At 55.6% G+C, this 22,309-nt stretch overlaps 5 protein-coding genes across 16 annotated transcripts in view; 2 read left to right on the top strand and 3 right to left on the bottom strand.

Annotated features, from left to right (window-relative positions):
* LOC136053172 (P-selectin-like) overlaps nt 1-22,309 on the bottom strand; it is a 170,835-nt gene that overhangs the window by 5,893 nt on the left and 142,633 nt on the right. For 8 of the 12 annotated variants that reach the window (XM_065743869.1, XM_065743913.1, XM_065743925.1 and 5 more), the window contains exons 1-4: nt 3,585-3,679; nt 3,420-3,510; nt 1,493-1,873; nt 1,314-1,421 (exon numbers count right to left, since the gene is read on the bottom strand). In XM_065743869.1, the coding sequence (XP_065599941.1) occupies nt 1,314-1,421; nt 1,493-1,873; nt 3,420-3,510; nt 3,585-3,629 (625 nt within the window). In that variant the 5' untranslated portion in view covers nt 3,630-3,679. Of the gene's footprint in view, nt 1-1,313; nt 1,422-1,492; nt 1,874-3,419; nt 3,511-3,584; nt 3,700-3,881; nt 3,978-22,309 lie in introns of those variants that run through there. The other 4 variants (XM_065743877.1, XM_065743884.1, XM_065743892.1 and 1 more) reach the window with 4 other exon arrangements.
* Nucleotides 1-22,309, bottom strand: part of RGS4 (regulator of G protein signaling 4) — a 45,111-nt gene that overhangs the window by 16,387 nt on the left and 6,415 nt on the right. The gene's annotated exons all lie outside the window — the stretch shown is intronic.
* On the bottom strand, nt 7,571-8,657 carry LOC136055047 (1-phosphatidylinositol phosphodiesterase-like). Its single transcript, XM_065746658.1, has one exon. The coding sequence runs from the start codon at nt 8,655-8,657 to the stop codon at nt 7,629-7,631; it is 1,029 nt and encodes a 342-aa protein (XP_065602730.1). The 3' UTR covers nt 7,571-7,628.
* HTATIP2 (HIV-1 Tat interactive protein 2) lies at nt 9,390-12,104 on the top strand. The gene is made up of 5 exons (XM_065744366.1): nt 9,390-9,556; nt 9,628-9,735; nt 9,887-10,024; nt 11,291-11,352; nt 11,684-12,104. The coding sequence occupies exons 1-5, from the start codon at nt 9,395-9,397 to the stop codon at nt 11,907-11,909; spliced, it is 696 nt and encodes a 231-aa protein (XP_065600438.1). The 5' UTR covers nt 9,390-9,394; the 3' UTR covers nt 11,910-12,104.
* On the top strand, nt 15,634-20,645 carry RGS5 (regulator of G protein signaling 5). Its single transcript, XM_065744458.1, has 5 exons — nt 15,634-15,741; nt 18,752-18,862; nt 19,299-19,360; nt 19,464-19,630; nt 19,878-20,645. Exons 1-5 carry the CDS (start codon nt 15,698-15,700, stop codon nt 20,037-20,039), a joined length of 546 nt encoding a protein of 181 aa, XP_065600530.1. The 5' UTR covers nt 15,634-15,697; the 3' UTR covers nt 20,040-20,645.

Genomic DNA, 22,309 nt, shown 5'->3' with positions numbered 1-22,309 from the left:
GTTGGAGTAAACCCAATTGGCAATGCTTGCTAACACAGCTCTGTTATCAGAATTGGCAACCAAGCCAGACAATTTTTTGAAGAAAAGAATAATCTGTCATATAACAAGCAGAAAAACAAACAAACAAACAAACAAACAAAAAACCAACAAAAAAAAAACCAACAAAAAACCAGAGCTGTGCTCTGGAAAACCAGATGTGGGAACTTGGAACTTGGAAAGCTAGGAGCAGGAAAGGTCAGGGCAACTTGCTGGATGGTGCATGGGGGGATTTCCACAAAACCGACATCACATCAGCCCTTGGTGCCTGCTCCCTTATCTGCAGAAATCCCTGGGCCTCAGGCCTACCCAGCACTGCTTCACTAGCAGTGCTAATGGCAAGGCAACCTGCTAGTTTTAAAAATGTATGTACTGATGGGCTCTCCATTCACGAAATACCCCTTTGTGTCCCATACTTGCTCCAGGTCTCAACTTATCACACACACATAGGGCTATTACACAGAACAGATAGAGCAGGGCTCCACGCAAACCCCAACCCAAAATAGCTCAGTGGCTTTGGGACACCAGCAGAGCAGCTACAAGCCCTCGAGATGCCAACAGGAAGACTTTCTCTGCATAACACACCACAGCTCAGTTCTTTTGTGGCTTTCTCCCCACAGTGGTTTCCTGCCTGCCCTGTTCCTCCCCATCTCACTGCCTCTTGTCCCTCTGCTCAACCCTGCCAGGGTACACCCTTCCCCCAGCCATGTGACAGCTCCTCTTCCTCAAGTACTTCTCAAGTGCTGAGCACCTTCCCAAGGAGCAGTCAGTGCCTCTAGGACGATGGAGGTGCTAGGACACCAGTTCTGCCTCAACACAAACAGGGAGTGAGCATCAGCTTGTGGGAAGTTGCAGTGGTTTGCTGAATCTACACACCAGAACCCACTGTGGGAGTGATTGCTGCACTTCAGAGCCCCAGTCCATGGCAGCCCTATCTATGCACGTGCAGGGCTCTGCTGTCTACTGCCACTCATCCAGGCACCACAGCTCATCCACACCTCACTGTTCAAACCTTTATGGGAACCAGAAGGTGCAGGTGAAGTTGTAACTGAAGTCTCCAAAGGGACGGCTACAGTTCCCATGTGCTCTTCTGGGCTCGAGCATGGGGCACTGCATGACTGGGAGAGACATGGCTACAGCCTGTCTGCAGCATGACAGACCTGTGTGCTTCCCTGGGACTCGAGCTCTCCAACAAGAAGAGAGGGGACTTTGTAGGATATACAGCCCCATGCACCATCCAGGACCTCAGCCCCAAGCAGAGCCTGCTGGGTACTCACCATTCTCACAGTTGTCCCCTATGAAGCCAGGGTGGCACTCACACTTGTAGCTCTGGATGGTCTCTACACAGTCGCCATGCAGGCCGCAGAGCAGGGGCTGGCAGGAGGCTGTGCACATTGACCATGATCAAGGGGTGCCCTGCCGTGCTCTCAGCCCTCCCCATGTTCTCATCACTCACCCGTGTAGCACAGTGCTTTCTTCTTCTTCGTACAAGGTTCATCGTTCCACTTGCCTGCCTCTGGCTGCCGCTTGATGTAGATCTCCACACAGTCCTGGTTGAACTGGCGGTTGTTGGGCTCCCTGGTGGCCCAGTTGGCTGCCTCCTCTGTCAGCACCTTCTTGGTGCCCACCCAGGTCCAAGTGCCTTGCACCTTGCGGATGCCTATCCAGTAGTACCGCCGATGGTAGGGCAGGGTGTGATTGAGGTACTCAATCTCCTCCTTGTTCTGGATGGCCACCAGGTCAGTGAAGAAGGTCTTGCAGTAGCTCCTGGCATCATCCCAGTTGTAGTCCTCCTTGCTGTAGTTGTACGTCCAGGCCCCCACCTGCATCACCATGCCTGAGGGAGAGGATGTGGTCTGGGATTGCTGCAGGAAGACAGGGCTGGGGACAGGGTCGGTGGGGACATGAGGCTGGCACCAGGGCCAAGAGCCACCAGAAACCAGAGGGAAAAAAATGGGAGAAGCATGGATAAGAACAGGGCTCAAAGAGGATGCATGGAGATGTGTAAGGATCCGGCACAGCAGAATGAGACATGATGGGGCAGAGTGGCAGCACAGAAATGAGGAAGGCGGGGAAGAGCTGGGGCTCCCCCTCCCCACAAAGATGCCTCAAGGAGTTCCTTAAAACACATTGCCTTCTACAAATGCAAAATTGTTCCATATGTGTGGTTTTGTCGTTTGGTTGTTTGTTTTCCCTTCTTTATTTGATTTACAGTCCTACAGGAGGGTCAGTTTTGCACAAGAAAGTAGACAAAGCATGCCCCCATGCCCAAAAGCATCTTTGTGCCATGCTACAGACCACTGCATTGCAAAACATAGCCTTGCAGAAAGCCGTTCATGTCCTGGCCATGCCCACCAGGCAAATCAAAGCCCAGATTAACTGGAACTCACACCCAGAAGTGGAAGGCACTTTGATGAAATACTGCTTCTGTTTCGTACCACAACTTGATGTAATCGAGAAGTTTTTGCTACAGAAAAAGCTTCCTCCCTTCTCCCTAGAAGCAAGTATGCCCACAGCTGCAGAAAGCAGCCCAAAAGCAAGGTAGAGAACAAAGTCACTCCGAACAGCAGGTCTGGGGTACCCTTTCACAGGAGAATACATCTTAGACTTTCATTATGAAGGCAAAGGTCTGGGCATTGCAGATTAAATGCAAATACAGGGCTTCACTAACCTAACTAGAGCTCTAATTAGGACAGTTGTTATACATTTTCCTATGAAAAATCCCTACAATTTGTCTGGTTTTCCTTGTGGAAGATCCAGCTACCCACTTTGTTAAAGGTGCTATCCAACAGCAGCCCAGCTCCTCACTTCCTACTGGTTCCCACGGCACAAGCTCAGGGCAACCACTAGGACCCTGCCCTGGTCTCCACCACCTCCCCTAAGAATTCCAAGGAAGACCAGACCCCAGGAAAGACAAGGAAGCACATCTACAACCTACCTGTCCTCCAGGGACTCTACTACCTCATTCTTCCAGCTCCTGCAGCCCCATGCGCTCAGCCTTGTCTCATCTCTCCCCACTCACCTGAGCTGAGCCCTATCTGGGTTCCATTAGCAACCCTGGCAGCCCCCAGTGCCACCTGCCCTGTGCAGCTGGGCACAGTGCTCGCAACACTCAAGGTGCATTTACATTTTCTTTTTCCTTGCAGACCTAAATCTCAGGCTCCTCCTGACACTTCTGCTTTTGCATCTGCTCTTGAGCTGATTTGTGAAAGGTCTTTTGTAAACTGACTCAGACCACACAGGATTTCCAGGACAGAGCAGATTCCTTGCCCCATGCAGTGTCAGTGTGCAAAGGAAATACCCTGTGTCTGCAGGGCCCCCAAAATAACTCCACTGACCTTCTCTGGTTTCCCATTCCCTCAGGGTCACAGTGGGCACCTTACCATATGCGAAGGCAGCGATGCCCAGGCAGCAGACACCACGAAAGCTGAGAGCCCACATCCTCCAAGTGCAGTGCTGTCCCACAGTAGTGCCCTGCGTGAGAGGGGCATGAGCATGCGTCCTTGCCAGCTGCAAAGTACCCACCCGCAGCTCTCCCTGTCCCCTACCCAAGCGGACCCCAGCTGTCCCCACAGGAAGGAGCAGGCGGACATACCACACCGGTGCTGCAGGGTGCCTGCTGTGCCTGGCCCTTGCCCTGGGCAGGCAGCTCTGCTCACACTTCCTGCAAGCCACAGAGCATCGCTCCCTCCCCTCAGCTTCTTCCCCTCCTGACCCAGCCCTGCTGCCAGCCCGCATCCTGCCCCGCTGTGCTCCCCACTTCCAGGAACCTGCTGCCAGCTGGGGACTGAGACCACAGCGAGGGGCCAGCCTGGTGCATGGCCACCCAGAGCCCTCTGACCCACCATGTCAGTGGCAGCAGCGATGAGAGGACGGAGCAGGACGAGGTGTGTGGACCTGCACCAGGCAGACCACGAGCATGGTGCGTGGCTCCCGGATCCTGTCATATACCACTCAAGACCAATCAGTTACACAATGTATTTTCCTGTTTCTGGTTTTTAAATCTTTATGAGAAAGGTCCAAAAAACAGGATAGAGGAACTTCCCCCCATTAAATGTCGTTTATGAACTCCTACCGATGCTTCAGGATGGTGTCCTATTGTGCACGCTTCTTTGCATCACCATATATCTATTTTTATACATATTCAACTTCTAAGTAATATCATTTTGGCAGGGTTTTCTGCAGGAATCACTCTGCTCACTTCCAGCTTAAGCCAAGGTGGAAGCCCTTCAGGTCACATGCACATTCCATTTCCAGAGAAATCAATGATGCTCCGGTGGGACTCACACAATACAAAAGGAGGAACCCACCCACAAAATCCATAACTCATTACATGACTTTCTACTTGGCTAATGTAAATGAAATTCTGTTCCTGTCCTTTGTCATCATCCTTGCAAAGTGTTCCACTGCAATCCTTCTTCCTTCTGGAACCGCTGCAGCTTAGACTGTGCATGCAGTAACCCAGCTTCTTTGCCAGCTCCTGTGCAGAAAGTGTAGTTTGGGGCAGGGAATGACATCCCAGTGGGCAGAGAGGCTGAGGAGTGGCTGCTGGGCAGGAGGACACTGTGGGAGGCCACCGTCTCCTGAGAAGGATGAAGCTGCTGCTGCACTAGGACAGTCAGAGTTGTGTTGCTGGGTGCTCGGCCCCAGGGGAGGGCAGGAGGAAAATGGGTTGTGCCCCTGCTGGTTTCACTTCTGCTGGCACAGGGCAATGTGGGGTAGAACAATAGAAAAGATATATTCTCAGCTTTATTTTTGTCACTACAAATAGACTCTGGTGTTGTTGTCAAAGTAGAAGTGAGTTGGCTGAGATCTGAGGGCCACCACTGCAAGGGGAAGGACACAGCCTTGTAGCCAGGGCTGGTGCTTTGCTGATACAGGAGAGGGCTACATGTGGCAGAGGGGAATGAGGACTGGAAGCAATTCTGCAGCTCTCCTGGGAGCTAGATAATCGTGGGGTAATCCTGTTTTGCACTGCTGATGGCTTCCAGGGCCAGCTCCTGGGCAGGCGTTGGCATGCTGCTGGGCACATGATCCTCACATGGATCCTGCACGCCCCTCTGACACTGCGAGGCTGAGTGGGATGCTCCCCTTCTGCTTGGGAGCAGCCCCTCACCAGGCACACTGCCCTTGTTTTTGGCAGAGGCCCTGTCCCCATGTGGTACAGCCCTCTCTTCTCCTTGAGCAATGTTCGCTGCAAACCGCAGAGGAACCGACTCACCCTGACGCAGCCCTCCCGGCTCAGCTGCCACTGGCAATACCACAGGCACCTCCTGCAGCCCTCGGGGCACACAGACATGGGGCACCCCCAAAGGGAGCGGCCATCAGGTGCACCCCTGCTCCCACTGTTCCCCCATGCCACCCCATCTCCAGGTCCTGTGCTAAGCTGGGATGCTTTGGAGGCACCTCCTGGGCACAGGCTGCAGATGGCTCCCCCTGCACAGTGCTGCTATGGGGGCTTTTTGCCCCCTAAGTAATCCTTAGCTGGGAGGTGCCTCTGAGTGCATCTCACCTCGGTGCCCCTGCAGTGTGGCACTGGAAGAAGGCAGCACCCAGTGCAATCTTTCTCAGAATCTGAAAGTCATAGCAGCTTGGCCACAGGAAGACATGCTTACTCAAATATCACCCCAACTGGGGCAGGGCGAGATGGTGGCACTGATTTGCTGAGCCAGGAGGATGTCCCCAAATGTCCCTGGTGTGCTCCAGGTGAAATGACCCTGGCTGTGCTTTGGGGCCCCTGCCCACCACACCATGTTCCCCTTGCCCTGATGATGCCCCTCAGAGCCACTTCTCTGACCCTGGAGGTCTCAGTCTTGTGCCTTCACCATGCATCAAAGGGACAGAGAGCTGTATGGCATCACTGCCATCTGTGCACCCCTGGGGCTGGCTCTTGTTGCCTGGCTGCAGCAGCACGTGCTTGGCATGGGTGAAGGCTTGCCAAACAGGATGGCGGGGGTGGAGATAATGCAAACGTTATCTCAGTGCTGGGACAGTGAGCAGTAAGCAAGTGGCTCTGCCTATCAGCATGAGTGCAGCCTGGGGCATCCTGTCCCACCCAGCCCTGCTCACTGCCCCATGTGTCCTCCAGACATCACCAGTGCTCATTCTGCGACAGTCTGGTTTAACATTTTAATGCAGTCTTCTTATTTCCAAGAGGGCAAGCCCAGAGGTAGATTCTGCTGCCCCTCCCCTCAGCATGTTTTTGGCCCCCTGTGTCCCTTCCCTTCCCCTCCTTCTGGCTCTGTGCAGCCCACCTGGCCAGCAGACCTGGCTTTGCTGCCATGGAGCTCTGTGAAGAGCCATGCAGGCGAGCGGATGAATGCACTCAGCCTTGAGAGCCCTGCCTCAGCCAGTGCCAGCCCTGCGGAGCTGCAATCAACGTCCTCTCCTCCCGACAGGAAATCTGGAGGCAGCCCTGGCCACGCAGCGAGGCCAGCTCCATTTTCCTGTACAAAGAAGCATCCTTGAGCGTGTTTTTTCTTCACCTTTTGGCAGCCCCGGGCTGAGCTTTCCTTCCAGCCTCAGGCAAGCGCCCTGCCTTGTGCTTCCTGCCCTCTTGTGTTCGGCACCAGCAACACTTTGATGCTTTCAGCCCTGGGCTCTTGGTTATTTTCCTGCTCCTGAGGACCTCGCTCCTTGGAAAGCGCTCTTCTCCTCTCTGCCTTCTGGGTGCAGAGCAGAGGAGACGTCTGTCCTCCATTCTGTTCCTGCTGCTTGTCTCAGGGTTGATTGGTTTCTCTCTCAGAGTCCTGACTTTTGGATGAAGACCCTGCAAAGAAAAGAACTGCATCTAAAACAATGAGGGGAAGGGTGCCCCCAGTATTTTGCTGTCACTTTGAAATTAATTCCTCCTTTTCCATGTTCTGGCTTCCCATATCTGAGGTTTACTATAGAATCATGGAATCATCTAGTCCAACCCCAGCTCCCCCCCACCATGCCTAACGAACATGTCCCTCAGTCAGAGCCACATCTCCATGGTTCCTGAACATTCCCAGGGATGGTGACTCCACCACCCCCCTGTGCAGTCTGTGCCAATGTTACACCATGATTTCTGAAAATAAATGTTTCCTAGTAAGACTTGTGCTCTAGATCAATCACAGCTCCGTTGCCATTCTCAGGATGTGTTTAAGAGCAGGACATTTCCCCTCCATCCCATCCGCTGTTTCAGATGGGGACACAATCTCTAGCATGGTCCGCTGTGACAGAATAGGGGGAAATAGTTTCAAACTAAAAGAGAGGAGATTAGATGGGATATAAGGAGGAGGTCTGTTACAGTAAGACTGAGGCACTGGCACAGGCTGCCCAGAGAGGCGGTGGGTGTCCCATCCCTGGATTCAGACAAGGGCAGGCTGGACAGGGCTCTGAGCACTGATGGAGCTGCAGGTATCCCTGTTCAGTGCAGCCCCTTAAGGGTCCCTTCCAACTCAAATGGTTCTGATTATTCTATTCCCAGCTCTGCCAGGGACTTTGCTAACCCAGACCCACGCTGGGGATCACCCCCACCTCACCAACACCATACCTGGCTTCTGGAGGGATGTCACACACGGGGGCAGCTCAGGGCTGCTCACCTCTGACTGCCAGCCCCACTGCCGTCACACAGATGTCACATAGAGGTGCCTCAGTGCCGTGCGGGATCTCCGGGAACCCTTCTGCTTGGATGTCCGTCGGCTGACACGTGAGGCTGCCTGCAGCATGGGGGACACTGGCCCCAGCGGTGCCGCCCGCAGCATTCGTCCCCGCTGCCACTGGGGTGTCTGTGGGGTGCTGGGGGCTGCTGGCACACCTCCATTCATCCCTGGGGCGTTGCTCTCAATGATGAGCTGGAGCAGGCCTGTGCCTGGGAAGTCCAAGATGACCACTCCCCAGCACACCGGCTGCCCGGAGCAGCTCTGCAGGTGCTGGTAGCACTGAGGGTTGACGAAGCGGGCCACGTCCTCGGGGCAGGTGAAGAGCCCATTGCCAGAGCAGAAGGTGAGGTGCATGGTGGCAGGGTCCCCGCTGGCTGCTGCATCCAGGTGCTGCTGTGCTCGTGCCCATTTCCTCTCCAGCGAGAGCACGTTCCAGGCATCACTGATGCTCAGCCGCTCGTAGGGGATGCCCAGCACCGCCCGCTCCAACGCCTCCAGCACCACAATCTTGCCCCGCACCTGTCCCAATGTGGGCACCTCCTCCCAGCACCACAGCCGGCCCCGGCTCTCCTCTAGCAAGCAACGCTGGAGCCGGGCAGCGAAGCGGGACCGTGGAAAGAATGGCAGCTCCTCCTTGATGCGCATCAGCACGGCCTCTCCAGGGTGGGCACGGAGGAAGCGCAGGGTGCGGCGCAGGACGCCCCGCAGGCTGACCTGCTGGAAGGTGCACAGGTGGTAGACACGCAGCTCGCCCCGCTCCAGCTTGCAGCGCACGTCCAAGAAGCGCACGCCGGCCGCCAGCTGGGCCTCCAGGCCCCAGCTCTGGCAGCGCAGGCGCCGGCCGCCGAACAGGCTGAGGGAGTCGTGTGTGCCAGGGATGGAAAGGCGGGAAAGCGGCAGGGCGTCAGGCAGCGCTGCCATCCAGTCGGGGCGGCAGGCTGCGGGCTGGGCCGCGTTGTCGAACGCTGCGTTGCGCCGGCACGGGGCATCCATGCTGATGTGAACACGGGGAGCCCAGCACCGAGCCCGCCTGTGGTGGTGGGGTGCAGCCTGATGGATGGGGTGTAGGCAGCGACTGGCAGGCTGAGCGGGATGCTGGCCATTATCATGGTGACGCTTGTCACACACGTCATGTCCCTCATGTGGCACGTGCTGCAGGGATCTGGGCTCACTCGGAGAGAGCTCAGCAGCCTGGAAAATTGCTGGGCTGATCCCCAAAGCAACCGGTCAGGCTGCACACCTCCCTCCCCAGGAATCAGGACAAACGGGACCGGACGCCCCACGGCCCTGGGGAGCTGCCTGTGCCCGGAAAGGCACAGCTGCTTGGGGCTGCCATCACGGCTGAGCTGTGAGCCCCGTGGGCTGGAGGCATCACCTGGGGGTGACTCACTGCCTGCCCCTGGGACACAGCCACCTCACACCGTGCTGCCCTGAGGCTTTGGGGCTCGACAGGCCCCCGAACACCCCTGCTGTGGACACTGTGAGGGCTCTCACTGCGCCGACCCCAGCAGTGGGGCGGCACAAGCTGAGTCTGCGGTCATTCTGCTGTCACCTCGCTGGCGCGACACGCTGTCCCTCATCATCCCGGCGTCACTTTGCAGCCTGCTCGGGGACGCTTAGGACACGGCTCCGCAGCAGCCGTCACAGCAAGGCGGAGCGCTGGGGCAGGCGGGGAAAGCAGCAGCAGCAGCAGCAGCAGCACAGCCCGCAGAGCGGCCCCTCCCCTCGGCATGGCGGCACCGGGCGGCAGCGGTTCCTGCTTCGTGCTGGGGGCCTCGGGGGCCACGGGCCGGGCGCTGCTGCGGGAGCTGTGCACGCAGCGGCCCTTCAGCAGGGTGACAGTGATCGGGCGGCGGCAGCTCAGCCTGCCCGAGGGGAGCGGCGTGGCCGTGGTGCGGTGCGGTGCGGGGGGGCGGCGGGGTCCGCGGTGGAGGTGCCGCCCTGACCCACGTGCCTCCCCCAGGAGCAGGCGGTGGTGGACTTCGAGCGGCTGGGCGAGCACGCCGATGCCTTCCGCGGCCACGATGTGGGTTTCTGCTGTCTGGGTACCACCCGGAGCAAAGCGGGCGCGGTGAGTGGCCGTGGCCGGCCGCAGGGGGTCACTGGCTATGGCAGCACTCAGCGAGCTGCTCAGACCTGGGGGGTGCAAAGTGGGTGCTACTGCTCCCGGTAGGGTGCTGTATGGTGAGAGGTCACTGATCCCGCTCCCCAACCTGCCCTAGGATGGCTTCGTCCGTGTGGACCGGGACTACGTGGCACAGGCAGCCGAGCTGGCGCGGGCAGGGGGCTGCAAGCACTTCGTCCTGCAGTCCTCCCAGGGTGCGAACGAGCGCAGCACCTTCCTGTACCTGCGGGTGAAGGTGAGGCTGGAAGCTGGGCGTGCTCCCAGAGGCGGGGGCCGGGAGATGTGGAGATGCTTGGGAACGAAGCTGGGGCCGAGGCTGTAGAGGGTCCAGTGGCCCCAGCTCTCTTCTGGTACAGGAGAACAGAAAGCCCAGGAGATGGGCTGGCATGGACAGAGGCATGCCATGCTGAATCTTAAAGGGCGAGACACCAGGTGCTCAGCATCCTTACACTACTGAGCACCACCCGCTCTTGCAGGACTTGCTCCTGTCTGCTGTGTCTCACACCAGCAGTGTCAGGGCTGGGTAGCATCCCGTTGCCAACCCCCGATGCTCCTGCTCTGCCTGCCATGCGTTGTGCTGCTGCAATTAGTGCTGTGGCTACAAGGGAGCGCTGCTGACTGCTGTTTGCCTGTCCGGCACTGATGCTCCTTTCCTAGAGAGCTTCCTAGAGCTGTCTCTCTACAGCTGGGTTTTGTGTTTGTTGTTACCATGTTTCTGGGGTCTCAGCTGACCCAGCCATTTGCTCCTGTTTGGCTGCCTGCACTGCCCTGCCCTCTGCTTTGGTGACTTGGCAAAATGTTTTGCATTTCGAGCAGGGTCAGCTCTGTTTCTCCCTTCCCTGCCCTCTGAGAAACCCCTTTCCTCAGGAACGGTTGTGGTCTTGACTTTGTCGTGCTGGGAGAGGAGTGACCTTTACCCATGGCCACGCATACCTGGTCCTGCCAGTTTGGGTGCCCTGTGCCCTTCCTGCTGCAACCCTCCTCTTCTAAGTTATCTGGAGGATTACTCACGGCTCACAAGCACACACCAGTTGTGTGTTGGGCAACACCTGCAGGGTGGCTGCTACAGAGGTGATGCAAGACAGGGCATTGGTGTGCTCACAGCCCTCCAGGGGCTGGTGGGGCTGTGACTGGGCAGGTGGGGAAGGGTCAGCCACTGCTGCTCTTTGGCTACTTACCTCTGAGCACATCTTTTGCTTCTCCCTTTTTGTGTCCATATTTTTCCCTGCCACCAACTCAGCAGCTTTCCTTTGCATGTTCATTTTACCTTTGTCACACTGTGGGAGCCTGGGAGCTAAATCCATGCCTCTCAGCCCCAGTGCTAGGGCTGTGTCCTGTGACTGTGCTGTGCACTGGGGGTTCCTGGGGTGGGATGCAGGATGCAGCACCAGCCAGACGCTGTGTCCTGCCCACAGCTCTGCTCTTCCTTCTCCCTGACTCGTAGGGTGGTAGACAAGGTGCTTGTAATCATCCTCTTTTTTTTTTGCCCCCACTGTGACAGGGAGAAGTGGAGAAGCTTGTTGAGGCTGTTGGCTTTGACCACTGCACCATTCTTCGGCCAGCGTGAGTAGCAGAGGGGACACGGAGCCCAGGTGCTTGGTGCCAGGGCAGGCGTGTGAGACAGGACCATGGGCAGGGTACGTTAGGGGAGGGATAGGAAGGAAGTGAAGAGTGCAAATGCAACTCCTACCTGCAGCTCTTCCCCTCTGCTATAAGCAGCAAGCCCAGCTATTTCCCACAGCCCTTCCCAAAGCCATGCTAGGAGTGGCTTGGGCTGAAAGCAGAGGTTGGGGAACATTGGTTGAAGCTTAACTTCACCTGGAAGTCAGCCTGGGTCCAGCTGGAGAACCGTCTAGCTCTTCAGCCTGACCCACCTCACCTCCTCGCCCCGCAGGGTGCTGCTGTGCACGCGCCAGGAGTTCCGCTTTGCGGAGTGGATCTCGCAGCGCGTCCTGGGATTCAGCGCCCGGTTCTTCCCCACCGCCTTCTCGGTGCCTGTAGAAACGGTGGCAAGGGCAATGGTGGCCAGCGTGCTGCAGCCGAGCGGGGAGAAGGTGGAGGTGCTGGAGAACAAAGCCATCCATCAGCTGGGAAAGGCAGTGCCGCAGCCGGGCACGTAGGGCAAAAGGCATGGGCAAGATGCAGCTGGCTGACCTTCCAGATGCTCTTCTGAGCCGAAGGTGAATGTATGGGATAACGGTGGGGTGATGCATGGACAATGGGGTGCTGGGATGCAAACGTGGGTAAGCGTTTTGTAATTTCAACAATTGCTTGAATCGAGACTTTGAATAAAACCCTGTGACTGTCCTGTGCCAGCTGAGCTGAAATTGTGCCTTCCACCTGCATGTTGCCAATCCTGCTGGATCTCCTGGTGCAACCTCAGGGATCACATCTGGGCCGTGGCTGGGGCACAGCTGTCCCAGGCTGCAGCATGCAGAGCACGTGGTGGCACCAGCATTCTTCACATGGCTGCTGTCCCAACAGCTACAGAGCACCCGTGTCCTCATACTCTGCTACTTGGCAAAGGAGGCAGGGCTATTGGGTAGCCCAGGACCCTCCTTCTTCCCAGCCCCTGCACGGCAGCCGTTCTCATGCCTCCCACAGGGTCAAGGACCGCAGTGGCTCTGCAGCTGGGAGCCTTACGTGACTCCCGCACTCCCGGCTGGCTGTGGGCCCAGTGGCTTTTCAGGGTTTTCTCTTCTTCGACCTCCTTGTGGTCCCTGTGTCAGTGACTCAGATGGGGAGAGGAAATGGGTCCCCGGTCTCTGTTCTCTCACACAAACGTCCACATCACCACGCTGGTACCTTGGAGACATGGTGCCACCAAGCAGTAATCCAAGGAGACTGATCTGGAGAGAGCCAAAGGGAAATCCATAGAGTAATTCTTAACCTAAAAAGGGTAATGCAAAGTGGGCTGCTTGGAAATAGCACATACACACCTGGAGGGGTTTGAGGCTTATGCAGCATGAAGGCTGCTCAAACATAGTGCTGTGAATGTAAGCCAGCACTCAGAGCTTTTATCAAAAGGTGATGCACTTCAGCCAGGGAGAATAGGTGAATGCTCGAAGTGACCTGCAAAGATGTGAAAAGTGCATACATACGAGAGAATGAAAATAAAGAAGGCAAGCTCTGGGAAGTTATGGGTAAAAGGCAGACCTAGGGGGTTTGAGGAAAGCATCCTTAAGGCATAAACATAAATCATGACTGTGTCAGAAGCAGAAAGCACTCCAGAGAGCCTGGTGGGACATGTCATGAACAGGGTTTATGAGAGAGCCAACATAGGAAAGCTTAAGGAGTTACCTGTATCAGCCTCTGCTGTGAACAGGCTCACACCAGCATTGCTCCTTCGGGGACACATGATTGTCCCAAAGCACTGGGGTGTGTAGGGGAAAAAGTGGTTTTTAAGCAACATCTTTAGAACACAGCATTAAAAAGAAAACAGCCAGTGCCAGAGGGAGTGCTCTGATGGACTGCCAGCTAGTGACTTGGGTGAGAATATTAGTGATCTGTCCACCAAGAAGTCAATGTTGTTAAATATGATGCTAATTTTCAGAAAGTTCCAGTGGGAACCAGGAAGCTGCAAAGCAGCGAGGCTGCGTTCTATAAAAGGCAAGTTGTTAGAAAGGAAAATAAAGGCTTGAAATAACAGAAACCAGAATAAATACGGTGCAGTGGGAGATTCCACGTGGCTTTTGAGTGGGCAGTTTGGAGGCACAAGCCTGTGTTGCTCTCTGAGGAAGTCAGTCGCTGTGTACATAGGACGCGGTCCTCAGGGCGCACTTGGGTCTCCAAAACGCTCTCCCAGAAGGGCTCTTAAAGAAATTAAGCTGTCGTGGGAAGAAGAAGAAGGTCTGCGTATTCCTTTTAGGAAATATTTTCTTAGCACTCCAAAGCCTTGAAATGGACAAAACAAACATTTATTCCTAGACAAAAGTCTGGGGAAAACACCAGCTATTTCTGTGCAACCCTTGTTTTTGCTCAGCACCGTGCAGCATCTCCCCAGCCCCTCCTTACCCAGCTGGGGCTGAAGGAGGTGAAGGACCAGGCATGAGGTGGGAGAACAGGTCCACAGAGGCATCCCTGGGTGCTCAGAGACCTGAAATCCCCTCCAGGCAGCAGGAGGCTGGCACGGTGGGAGCTGTGCTGCAGCTGGGCGGACCGCATGCAAGGCTGTTGGGCGTCTGCTGGACGGCATCCACGCAGACCGCCTGCTCCCACAGATCCCAGCTCCCCCGGGATAGCTGGTGCTGGCTTCGCTGCTGGAGATTAATGAGGAAAAAACAACTGCAGCCCCCACGACTCCGCAGCCAGGCGCATGGCTTCCCGTGCGGCTCTCATGGCCCTGCTGCCCTCCCACATGGGGAGCTGTGAGAACTGCCGTGCCCTCTGCCCACCCCGCTCCTGCCAGTCCAGTTGGGTGACAGTGGCACCTGCAGGCAGGCGGCAGAACCGGGCACACCCCACAGCACTGCGGCCATGGGGCTCTGGGCTGCCTCCAGCACAGGGTGCAGCATCTCTGTGCCAATGACAGCTCAGGCGGAGGCTGATAGAGCATCTGATCCTCTCAAATACCAGGTGTCCTTTCTTTCATTCCATTGTCACGGCAAACCAGTAACTGCTAAGCCCAGCTCTCCATGCAGGCAAAGATGGCCCTGCAAGACTTCCAGCTTCAGGTTCCTGCACTCACACTGAAATGCAGACATCTGCTTTCTGTACAGCAGCAGGAGATGGGCTGGAACAGGTATGCCCCAGGGATAAAGAGGGGCGCAGCTCTGACACAGATGGGGGACAGAAAGCACGTCCTGGGGTGAGCTTAAACCCATGCAGGGCAGTTACATTCACCCTTGCCACTTTAAGTACTGTTAAAACACAAGCAGTTGCCTGGATCTCCTTGCAGCTACAGATGATGTCTGGCTAAGATGGGCCTGAAATCAGAGCTGATCATCTCAGTGCAGCGTGTGGGTGGGCACACGCTGCTCTGCAGAGAGGTATCTGCAGCAGATGTTGGGGCAGTTCTGGAGCCCGGGGCTTGGTGCTGGGCCACCCACAGCCAGGCTGGCCCCCAGAATTTGCCCCTCAGCCTCACTCCCTAGGGCTGTCTCTCCACCGTGCCTGGCTGAGGCTGGGAAGAACTCACGCCATAGGCAGACACTGTCTCCAGCTTTAGAGGAGCAAACTGAGCTTTCTCAACCCAAGGGAAGTGCTGTCACATCACAGAGGACAGACACTGAGTCCCTGCTCAGGCACCGTTCCCCACTCTGCATGCAGCTCCTGGCTCTGGTGTTTGCTTTGCTCATCTGCAAGGGGATGGGAAAACAATCTCCACATAAAATTCAAGGTAGGAACAGTCCAAGTCTTATCAAAGCATCACCGTCATAAAAACAAACCGCTAGTTATCATTAAAACATTTACTTTTTTACGCTTACAACTTGTTCTGGAACAAATGTTACCCATTACTCACTGATAACCACTGCTGAAGCTGGAGGTTTCAGCATTAACCACAACCTTCATTTCAAAGGCAGGTCCTTCTAAGCACTCCGATTTTCACAAAGGTGGTATTTTTGTGGGAAAAACACTCTCGCAACCTCCTCTAAACACTGCCCCGGAGCCTGGTACACCAGCAAGGGGGAACCTTGCAGGTTTCTCAAAGCTCCTCAGCCTGCAGCTTGGCCCTGGTGCTGCCGCTCCCTGCTCTCATCCCAGGCACATGCATTTCCCTGCTTGAGTTGGGAAAGGGGAAAACAAGATTGCGAGGTGGCTGGGCCAGCTGCGCTGGGACGGCGCTGGGGGCTGGCAGGGGTCCAGCTGCCGGCACTATATAGCTGTCGGAGAGGGAGCTGGGCTGCAGATTGAGTTGCAGCCGTTGAGCACCCTTTTCTTGCAGCTGAGGAAGGAGCAGTGTGCCAAGATGTGCAAAGGACTTGCTGCGCTACCGCACACATGCCTGGAGAGGTGAGAGCAGCTGGGTCTGCATCGCTTGTGGACTGGGAGGGAAAGGGTGGGATGGGGCTGCTCCAGCTGCAGGGGGCTTGGAGCTGGAGGGTGAACTGAGATGTCCTAAACTCTGCTTTGGAGACTTCTCTGCTCGGAAAGGCTGCAGTGCACCCAAAACCACTGCTCGACCCCACTGCTCCCCCGTGCTGTATCTCCGCCTGTGCTTGTGGAGCATCTAGTTCTGCCTCTCCACTTGCCCTACTCGGGAACATGGAGCTGCTGCTCCTAGGGAGCACTAGGACAGCTTTGCTGGTGCAGGAGCAGGCTAAGCATGCATCAAGGTGCCTGGGAAGGCTGCCTGCAAGCCCCTGCAGTGAGGTTTCACTGCTCGTGGCAGAGGCCAGCTGCTTCCACACCGCAGGTGCATTTTGGGGCTGACACCTCCACTTCAGGCTCTGCTGCTTTATAAAAGGCTTCTGGAGCTCAGGGGGAGCCTGGGGATCTCTGTGCAGAGCAGGAGCTGCTGCATGAGGCTCCATCTGCGTTTCTCAGGGCTCCAGAGACCTGGCAGCTTCCCTGCTGCTCACAGCCAGCTCATCCTGACCCTGCTCATCTCCCATAAGATCTCAGCCCACGTTCCCTCACCAGGGATGAGGCCCCCCTCTCACCAGCTCTTACCTTTTTCACGCTGTCCTCACCGGAGTGACCTCCTTCAGTGCCCGTGGAGAGCACCCGCTGAAGGCCTGTTGGACTGCAGGACTGGTCCCTCCAGACCCTCTCTCCCCCAGCACATGCTTGCTGGCCTCTGCAAGGAGCTGAGAGGCCTGTCTGGAGGCTGCTCCTGCAGCCAACGCTGCTCAGCCTCCTAACATTCCATATTTGTCCATGTGTCTATTGCACTTAGCTACTACAGCTGCTGCTGACATCTCAGGAAGCACCGGCTGCGCAGCTCCCCAGCTCTTCCCAGGGCCCATCTCCTCACAAGGGATGTTACATTCCACACCAGCCATTGTGGGGATGTTACACTGCATTGCCATGGGGGCTCCTTGGTGGCTGTTCGCTCCCCAGCCTCTCCCACCTGTTGGGACATCAGGCAGATCCCTCCCAGATAAAGCTTTCCCCATACAAATGGCCCCAGATGCTTTTCTGCCTGGAAGCAAACCAAGAGCTGCAGCTTTAACATCTTTGAGCTTCTTGTTTTGTTTTCTAATTTTGAGGCTCTCCTGGCCTGCATCTTGATGTGTCTGACAGAGTCCATATTTTCTCTTAATGCCTTTTGGAAGCTGTTCCTCAGACTTTTTCTTGGCTTGCTCCCACGTATTCTTACACGTAACCTTCCACAATTTATGGTCTCTCCATTCCTCTTGCTCTGGAGTTTGTGAAGAGCGCCTGTTTGCTTATCGCTGCCTTCTTAACCTTGCCGTTTAGTCTTTCTGAAGGCTTGCTTGAAAACTGGTGACACATCTGCTTGAAGACTCCAGGACCGTATCTTTTAAATAACTCTGCCCTCCCTCGTGCCTCTGAGTGCTCAGCCCTTCTGGCTCTCCTTTTGGCAACTTCCCTCATCTCAGGAGCTTCCCCATACACCAATGAAACCCCACAGCTGAGGACATGCACTCGGGGTGGAGAGGTCCTCACTCCCATCCCCACACCAGGAGGGACAGCTTCTGGTGCATCACAGCTGGCCCCAGGGGTGGAGCAGGGCTAGGGCTGCCCAGAGAACTCCAACAGGGCAGCAGGGGAAGCCCAGCTCTGAGCCTAAAATACAGGGCAGGGAGGGGGCTCAGGTGGGGCTGCTTAGGACCATCAGGGTTCATTCTGCTCTTTGTAGGTGTTGGCTCTGAGTCACTGTTACAAGGTGGGAATTTACTGGCAAGGTTTTGAGCAAGGTTCAAATGGTATCCAAGGAGCACCTGCTGCTGCTTGAAGTGATGCTGAGCGCTTCCATACCCACAGCGTGGGTCAGCACCTATAGCAGGGTGATGGGGCACCGTGTCCTGCTCAGACAGGGGCAGATGGCTGGTCCTCTTCTCCCCTTTGTTACGCAGTCATGCCTGTGGGTAGATGTGGGTCCTGGTGACCTGCTGCCAGCACAGATCATGTCTCCCACCTTCTTGGGCCTGGGCACCAAGCATAGCCAGGACAGAGGTGGTCATGCCAAGGAGACCCAGCTCCAGGGTCCCCTCAGCATGGGAAGCACAGGGACCTTACTGCCCTTCACCTCAGGTCCTGCTCCATCCAGGCAAGGTCTGACCTGCCTTGGAAGCACAAGGGATGGAAGCTGTCCCTGTCACTGCTGTCATTTCCTGAGAAAAGGTGGTTTTGAGGCTGCGCTTCTGCTCCGTGTGAACGTTGCTGTTGGTGGCTGCAGCATGCAGCATGCCCCCGTGGAGAGTGGAAAAGCAAAACAGAGAGAGATTTGCAGACAGACAAAAAACAAAAATAAAGGGAATAAAAGTGAAATAGCAAGGGAATAATCTTGCACAGGGGGCATGTGAAGATAAACAGTTAAGAGGAGAAGTGCAATGAGCACTGCAGCACGGCCTCCCTCACCACACTGTGAAGAGGCTCCAGAGTGGCCCCCGGGGTCTGAAGGGCCCTCCCCACTACAGGCACAAGGCTGAGGTGCTGCTGAGGGCTGAGCCATGCAGGGGGTGCACGGGAGCAGGATTGCACGGGGCAAGCACCATGCATGAGCAGGCTGCTTTCCTCTGGGCTTATCGCTATAGAAACTGCACAGACAACCCCAATCCATCTGCATGGCAGCCAGGATGGGTGATGAGATTATCCCAGCCACAGATGAGGACAAAACAAAGTGATCAAGCTTACCAGCTGTGGCTAATTCCGAGCGGCTGGCTTGAAACGCTTCAGACAAGCTCCTTTACAGCATTAGGGCCCATTTGTTCACATATAATTAGTGACACCGCTCTGTACCAGGCCAGGTGCCTGGCCACATGGCTGTGCCACTCCAGCAGCCCTGTGTTCCCTCTTGTTTCCCTGCCTGACCTGCCTTTGCTAACCCCTGCAGGGCCAAGGAGATCAAGACCAAGCTGGGCACACTGCTCCAGAAGCCTGACTCGGCCATCGACTTCATCATCCCCTACCCGGAGAAGCCAGAGAAGCCAGCCAAGGCCCTGAAGTGAGCATGGGTTTGGGTGCTGGGCAGCATGGCTCTGTGGAAAGTGGCTTTCTCTCAAAACTCAGTTTGCTCTGAGATTCCACGTTCATTTGACACAAGTTTTGTGGGGTGGGTGGATTGAGAATCATGCCAGGAAGCAAAATAAGCTTTTAAGAAAAGTTAAATCTAAAGGCAGGATGGTGTTCTGGACATAGTTTATAGCTCCACTCTGTTACCCCCAGCCCAGCTTCACTGTGAGTCTGGGTGTCAGGACATCCAAGCTTTTGCCCCAGTTCAATGGCACCCGGCTTGCTGTTCCTACGCTGAGCCTCAGAGATCCTGGTGATCCATTGCCCCAGTTCTCCAGGTCTCTTCACTCCATCTTTCCCCATTTTGAAGGGATGACCACCTGCTGCATGATGAGCACGGGCTACCCAGACTTTCTTTACCCCTTCAGACCATCCCCGGAGGAGGTCCTGCAGTGGCGTGACTCCCTGGAGAAGCTCCTGCAGAACCCTTGTAAGTCCCCCTCGGTGACCACGTCCCCCCTCAGCTGGTGTCCCCCTGGTGTGCAGTGGGGATTCAGGGTGCCCCGGTGCTCAGCAGTGCCTGGCCCCCGCAGACGGGCTCGCCAGCTTCCGCAGCTTCCTGTGCTCCGAGTTCAGTGAGGAGAACATCGAGTTCTGGGTGGCCTGTGAGGACTACAAGAAAACCAAGTCCCCTGTGAAGATGGAGGAGAAGGCCAAGAGGATCTACGAGGAGTTCATCCAGACCGAGGCACCCAAGGAGGTCGGTGGCTGCAGGGTGGGGACAGTGCTGGGGGGCATGGGGTGTTATCTTGGTGAGAGTTGCAGGGCAGGCTGTGCCATGGCCAAGGAGCTTGCAGCAGCTCCAGACTCAGCAGTCACCCACAGCTCTTGCCTGGCTGAACATGCCAGGTCCGTCCCCGTGACCTTTTAGTGGGATGGAGCGGGTGAGGAGATACCACCATCCCCTCACAAAGGTGGAGCTCCCATCCTTCTCGTGCTCATCGCAGGTGAACATTGACCACTTCACCAAGGCCGTGACCATGAAGAACCTGGTGGAGCCATCGCCGAGCAGCTTCGACATGGCCCAGAAGAGGATCTTTGCTCTGATGGAGAAAGACTCCCTGCCCAGATTCATGCGGTCGGAGTTTTATCAGGAGTTAATCAAGTAGCAATGCGGCCGGGCTGCGTGAGGCGGCTCACCGTGGGCAGCCCTATTGCTTCTGTCTCACTCCTATAGCCACTCTGCTTTCATGATGCCACCCTACAAGAGCACCCAGGAATGTTGCTAAACATCTGCTCCAGTGCTTTAGACTCTCAGATGGCCCGATGTCTCTTTTCTTTCCTGTAGAGGACCAGCTCACAGGTGATGCTCCAGAGCCTGACTAGTTCAAAACACTGGCACTGTTTAGCAACCTTATATACCAAGATCATAGTTCCCAGCCTGCATCTGTGTCCCCACTGCCTGCATGCAGCCCAGTGCTGTGACCCTGATGGCTGATGCCATACTCAGGTGGCATCTCTGGGGGTGCTGCCGTAGTTGCTTCTCTCTCTGGTTGCTTCTCTGCAGCAGGCACGCCACAGTGATACTTCTGCACAAACCCAAACCAGGGGCACTGGTGAGAGGAGGGAGGATGGTCACGCTGGGGGAGAAAAGAGCTGCTGAGTGACACCTGCCAGAGCAAATTCCAGGGAACGTAAAGCAAGCAAACAGCAAAGCCAAAGATGTCATTGGAAATATGAAAAATAAAACCCCATCTTCTTGGACAGATAGCAAACTCTGTTGAGTTTGTGTAGCCTGCCTTTCTCTTCTGCCTCCCTCTCTGCCCAGGGCACATTTTTCCATAAGCCCATCTCCCAGAAAGACCACGTCTTTTTAAGTGATCCAAATCCAGCCTGCTGTGTGCTACCAGAAGGAATCGCATCTGATGATGAGGCAAAGGCATATGCAATAGGGAGCTGGGGCCTCATCCAGCCCCAAACCAGAGAGTCCTGGATGTGAACTGAGCTGAGCCTCATCCCTGGAGATTTCTGCAGCATCTGTGTGCAGGGAGCAGCAGGCAGGGACTCGCTGCCTGCACCCACCCGTGCTCAGACCGCTAAACTTTGGGCTGTGAGGCTCCACGCAGCCTCTTCAGCGTTTACAGAATTGGATCAAAACCTCACCAAACCCAAATATTTACACACTGTCACTATGGCAACAGAATAAAAATACCACAGGAAGCGGGCTGCATTTTCCAGGCAGGGAAGGGGATGCAGGGGAAAGATGAAGGTGACTGTAAGCATGATGTCAGCAGTGGCTTTTTTCTCCTCTCAAGCAAGTGGCTGGGAAAGTCAGATCTGGAGCAGCAGGGCAAGGCTGGCAGGTATCCTCCAGAGCAGCTTGAGCTGCCCAAAGGTGTGGGATAACCCCAGCACAGCAAGCAGGAGGCAGGAGTGGGCAGGAGGCTCAGGCAACCCCTGCTGTCAAGATGTCCCCACCACCACCTGCACGTCTTCTCGAAGTGGTGCCACCATAACCAAGTCTGGCACGTTTAACCTCCCCGTTCACAGCATATCCAAATCCATCCAGGCTTCTCTGCGGAAAGACCAAGACCTTCAATTCCTGCAAATGCTTTGGCAGCTATTTCCAGATACCCTCACGTGTTTTGCAGTTGAACACTGATGCTGACACTCCTGAGGTTTGGATTCTACTGGAGAGGCTGAATGTGTGAAGAAAACCTGTGATGTCATTGGCTGCAGCAGCTCAGATGGGGCTGGGGTTTGTGAGTACCCAAAAGAAAGCTGGAGGCCAGGGAGGTGAAACATCCCCATTGGGAATCCCACCCAGCTCGATCTCTGCTGAAAATGTTGGAAACCTGCTTTAGGGGTGATGTAACAGTTCCAGGAAGGAATAGGGTGGCCATGAATCGTGCCCCCTCCAAAGTGTTTTGGAGCTCTTATGAAGTTGTGTTTGTGTAGAAGGCTCGTTTGGCTAATTATTGGGCGTGCTCACCTGGAAACATAGCGATGCCTGCACCGCATGGCCGGGCTTTCTGCAGGCTCAGGAGTGTTTGCTGGGCTAGTACCAACCATCATATTTCTGGTAGCAAATGCTTCGTGTATTTTGTCACTCTTGCTCTTACCAAGTTTGGCATATATATAAGCACTCTTCACATGACATTATACATCTATAACGTTGCATCCATACATACGTATGCACACACATATACATACTCTTATTGTTGGCATCCAGATCCCAGTTAGTGTATCGAAGTGTGGAGTTCGTGGATACAACGCTTGGGGTCTGAGGGATAAGTAAACAGATTAAGCATGGTCCCTGACACCACCAAGGGAAACCTCAGCCCCTCACCTGCTGTAAAGAGAGGTGCATCCTCCCTGACACCCTTAGAAGTCACCCTGTGCTGCAGGCCTGGCACTGTGCACCCCAAGGCCCATAGGG

The sequence above is a fragment of the Cyrtonyx montezumae genome, unplaced genomic scaffold, assembly GCF_038088225.1.
Source record: "Cyrtonyx montezumae isolate F1298 unplaced genomic scaffold, pur_monq_1.0 scaffold_1, whole genome shotgun sequence".
Classification (NCBI taxonomy): domain Eukaryota; kingdom Metazoa; phylum Chordata; class Aves; order Galliformes; family Odontophoridae; genus Cyrtonyx; species Cyrtonyx montezumae.
This window is presented reverse-complemented; position numbering and strand designations above follow the sequence as displayed.